The sequence below is a fragment of the Cryptomeria japonica genome, chromosome 3, assembly GCF_030272615.1.
Source record: "Cryptomeria japonica chromosome 3, Sugi_1.0, whole genome shotgun sequence".
Taxonomy (NCBI): Eukaryota; Viridiplantae; Streptophyta; class Pinopsida; order Cupressales; family Cupressaceae; genus Cryptomeria; species Cryptomeria japonica.
The window spans coordinates 243,351,813-243,356,823 of NC_081407.1; the positions used below are offsets into that span (position 1 = coordinate 243,351,813).

The 5,011-nt window shown below is 31.6% G+C and overlaps 1 protein-coding gene across 1 annotated transcript; it reads left to right on the plus strand.

Annotated features, from left to right (window-relative positions):
- The first annotated feature begins 320 nt into the window (after positions 1 to 320).
- Positions 321 to 1,325, plus strand: LOC131074417 (F-box/kelch-repeat protein At1g15670-like). The gene has a single exon (XM_058011046.1). It carries the CDS (start codon positions 321 to 323, stop codon positions 1,323 to 1,325), a length of 1,005 nt encoding a protein of 334 aa, XP_057867029.1.
- The last annotated feature ends 3,686 nt before the right edge of the window (positions 1,326 to 5,011 follow it).

Consider the following 5,011-nt stretch of genomic DNA (forward strand, 5'->3'; position numbering starts at 1 on the left):
AGTTTATTTAAATGAAATATAAATATGTTAGTTTATTTAGATGACAAATTAAAATCTATCGTATCGCTGACATGCATAAGAGATATTTTAAAAAGATTCTTTAAACAAAAGATTTTATTACCATTAATTTAGTCTATATTATTAGGACGTTCCCAAAGTGTGTGGTCTTTCAATCTGGAGAAGCCTTTCCAAGTATACAGCAATAAATACAGTTTAAAAGTCCTTAAACACACAAATGCATAAAATTCTCCTAATTTCTGCACAATCTAGATTTGGTGTGAAAAACTAGACCTTCATATCTTATTTAAAAAGACTTGATAATGGATTTTCTGCGGGAACTCCCTGAACAAATATTTCGAGACATCTTATTGAGAGTGTCATACGAATCTCAACCAAAGATTAAAGAGTTGTTGAAACCTGCTAAAGAAATGATGGAATTTTCCGAGTTCTACCAAGATAGAATTAAGTTTGGTTTGGCTAACAAATATATTTGCTTGCTTCAGCATGCTGCGATATCTATATACGATCCAGTTGATCAATCAAAAATAATGTACACTCGTATTCTCCCTGGTTTTCAAATCTCAAATTTTTCTCACATTCTGTGTGTTAAAAATAAGCTTGTTTTGCTGGGCCTGCAATTTAATTGGAATTATACTTCAGCAATTTTGATATATGATTTATTATCTAATACATGGAAGCAAGGTGCTCAAATTCCAATTGGTCAATGCATACATGATTTCGCATGTTGTGCCTCACCTGAAGGATTTATTTACATTGCAGGAGGGTATGTCAAGTTTAGTAGTTTCAGTTATAGTCGTGCCAATTTTAGTCGTAAAGCAGCAGTATATAAAGTAGATAAAGACGAGTGGGAGCTTCTTCCTGACATGCACTATGAAATGACCGATTGTGGGGGTGTCTTTTATGAAGGAATGTTTTATGTCATTAGTCGTAACAATAGAACTCAAAGATTTGATCCCAACACAAGAGTATGGACAATACTTAATTTGTCTTCTCCAATTCCACAGTCCGTCCATGCTATGTTTGGACGACTAATTGCAGTTATGTACAATAGAATAGAGCAATATGATTGGGAGGAAAATGTGTGGAGAGAATTGGAAACCCTCCCTAAAATACTTGAGTATGTTCAGGCCACAGTATGGAGTGATCGAATTTTCTTATGCGGATATGAGACAGCCCTTTCTTTGTATCCCAAGTTTTATATGCATAAACTTGAAGCAGTTCTCTCTGACAGGTGGATTTCTCTCGATGAACCGAAATTTTTAGAGGAAATTATTGTCAAATCTGTTGTCACAATAGAAATTTAATATTACTGTTTTCTGAAAGAAATATAAAATTGTATAAAATTGTGACACCAATAAATTGTTCTATTAATTGAAGAAATTATAAAATCTTCTTTATCATATAAAGAAAAATGAAAGGAATACAAAATTGTAACACAAATAAATTGTTCTATTCTACTGATTCAAGACATTACTACTACTTTTAAGTAAAAAATTAAACTATAAAATTTGAAGCAATTAGTTATGCAAATGGGAGGATTACTCCTCTAACATTACAGTTGTCAGAATAATTAATTTAAAAAAGAATAGGATGGCACTTAGATAAGGATTAATTAAGTATGAAAAGGAGACTTGATTTTACTCTAAGAATAATTTGAATTAAAAGAGAGATCAGATGTTAAAAAAAAAATTCAACTTTCTAGAGGAGACTAATGACTATTATCAAGCACCTAATAGATATGTTTTTTTAAATACTGATACTGTGTTCCCCTTCTCATATTTTGTACATGGGAATGATACCAATTATAGCATAAAGTTTAATGGCTTATCACTGGTAAACCTTGTAATTTAATAATGCCTAAGTTCATTCTTCTCAATTCATGTAGAAAATTGAAAGAAATGGACATGAATATATTATACATGATAGCAATCAGTGTGAATGTCTGATAAAGAATATGAGATCAAAAGAAACATGGATGTATATTGTAGCATGTCTTTGTTTTGATCCTAGTGGTGAATTTTTTTTGGTGATGATTAATTGTGTATCAAATTTATGAATCCTTTGCTTTAAAATTATCTTTCCTATTTGAGTTACATCTTTAACATCTACACCAATCTTTCACCAATTTCATGCTAATTACAGAAAAAATACTTGTGAGAGGTTCCTTTTTAAAAAAGGAAAGACTTGTGGAATTCTAGTTAACAATATCTTAGTGTTGTCTATCCATTTCACTTTTTCTTCCCATTAAATAAAATGCTACCTTTCACAGTAATCAATTTTTATAATATTTAGAATAACTTCAAATGTAGGAGGTTAGTTCATGTTCTGTCATACTATAAATACTTGAATAGGTATGTGCAATGATGAAAAATTAATCAATAATGTTTGTCAGGAGTCATTCATATAAACCATGGTATCAAAGGATCAGCTAAATTCCTCAAGATGATGTTGAGAACTAATCTCCTCAAGTTGGCATTATCTTCTCCAAAATATCGAACAAAATAGTTATAACTTTCCATGAGAGCTCACAAAGGCAACATTTCATTTCTGATACCTTAAATTTTTTCGATATTGACTTATACACAATGGGCTATAGCATATAGTCAAATGTCTTTCTCCCAGCTCATGGACAAGGTTCTTTTGTTGGAAACATAGATTTGTGCATAGCAGATCTAAACTTCGGCAAAAGTGGAAATTACAAATCTTCTCACTGAAATATTGGCATAGGAAAGCTCATAACTCAAATAACAACTGCTGTTGTTTCTTCTGTGGCTAGTGTCCGTGTGTTTGACTTTGGATACTGTGTATTTGTTTGTTTACCTTCACTTCGATTGTCCAGCCAATGAAAAGGTGACATGGAGTTAGAGGAAGTGTTGCCCCTGGTAAAGCAGGGGTAATGATGTTGCAATATATGGAACCCTTGTTGCACTTGCAGTAGTATGTGGGAGGAGGGAAAGCGTTTAAGGTTGAAATATAAATGATGTTGTTAAAGTATCTTTAAACACATCCATAAACACATTCAGCACAACCAGCCTGCCAAGCCCTAATCTCTAAGGGTTAGAGACAAGGATCTTCCTCATACATTCCATGAATCGGGAGCATGTCATCTTTGCATCCTGTAATTCGGTCTCATTGAATTCCTGATCCTGGCTGATGGCGGGGTCTCTTATACAAACTAGGTAATTCACTAATCAAACCATCCACCAATGGATTTAATCGATTTTCTTTCTTCAGGTTTTTTAGAGAGCTAACTCTAGGGTTTTGTTCACTATTGATCAATTTTACCAATAATTGGAGTGGAATTAGGGCACCACTTTTACCATTACTTAAAAAATATAGTTCTGTTTAGATTCTGACTTAGCAACAAACCGTAATTATTTTTTGAGAATATGGCAGGAAGACTTACTAGTTTTAATGACAATAAATTTCTGAATAATTTATTTGAAAACCTCATTCAGACATAGGAACTGAAGAATCTACTCTTTTCTGCATTTACACCAGCTTAAAAAACGACAATATATTTTTGTATACTTTCACATATTTTCTCGAAAGAGTACTTGAGTTGCCATCACTTTAGCTACATTATTAAGTTATATCTAATAGATTAACTGAATGAGATTATAGGAAATAAAGTTATCATTATAAATATAAACGTTATGTCTTATGAGGAAACTGGGCTAATATCCTTGGCTTTCTTAAAGGATCTTAATAAAATGTTATTCTTAGCCGACACAAGTAATCATGTAGAAGATGAGATATAAATGTTATTAAAGATTTAATGATAAAGTCAAGAGTGAAGGAATATCCAAGGTAGAAATATAAGTGTATTGAAAACTTTAGAATAGAGTGTAAGGGTGCATCAACCTACCTTATCTTCCTAATCCTAGTTTCTTGGTCTTTCATCAAATTATAAAATTAATGGATTACTTATTCTTAATGATTGACTCTTGATTAGATGATATGGATATTTTTTTTCGACAAAAAGTGATTGAAGTTATTCAAAAGTAGACATGTAGAAATGTATAGACTGAAGTATTTATATGCTCAATTATTCTCTTGAACATTTTTATATAATTTTATTCTCTTATGTTTTATTGATGCTCTTGAATTCTCTTGTAAACTAATGTAGTTATAGATTAGTTGTAGTGCATAGATTGACAATCTTACAAATATACATGCTCATGTAAGTTATGTATGTTTTATTTCATATCTTGTGTATACCATATGTCTTATGAGATAAATTTGTATTATCCTTGCCTCTGGATTCTTATTGATTGACATGGGGCTCAATATTAAGAAAGGATATCATTACATTACTATTAGAGTGTAGATATATCATATTGCACAAATTCCATTACTCTTCACAGTATTACATTGCAACGCATCGTTGTGCTAGGCCAAAAACTCTTCATATCCAGAAGAATTTTGGGGAAATGCAGATTCTTAATGGTAGGGTGGATAAGAACTCCTTCAATGTTATTTCGTTTGGTCTAATCAAGGAAGATAGATGTTGTGAGTTCCTATCATGGTTCTCTTCATGTTGTGTTCTTATATAATTATTGTATTCACACTTGTGGTCCATTATTAAGGAATATGTTTCGTTAATTATCTACCTTGTCATTGTCTTATGTATTAAAACATTATGATGAAATTTAATTTTACATCTCTAATATTGTATATTTGAGCATGTGCCAAGTTTATGTATTTGGTGATTTATGGTATTTTTGAAATATGAAGGTCTGTATTGCAATATGTGAAATATGTTGTCACTGATGTCAACCTACCATTGATGTGAACTTATCATATGTATAGAGATGGATTGTTATAGTTCAGGAGGCAAATAAATGGTTTGGATTAGTATGATTGAGAGAGATGGTTTGATACATATGAAGACATGGGATCAACATGTTTGAGAATTAGCAGGGTAGTTCAGATAAGTCAAGTCGACTTGGAAGTAGTCTAAATACCCAAGACATAATGCAATATCAAT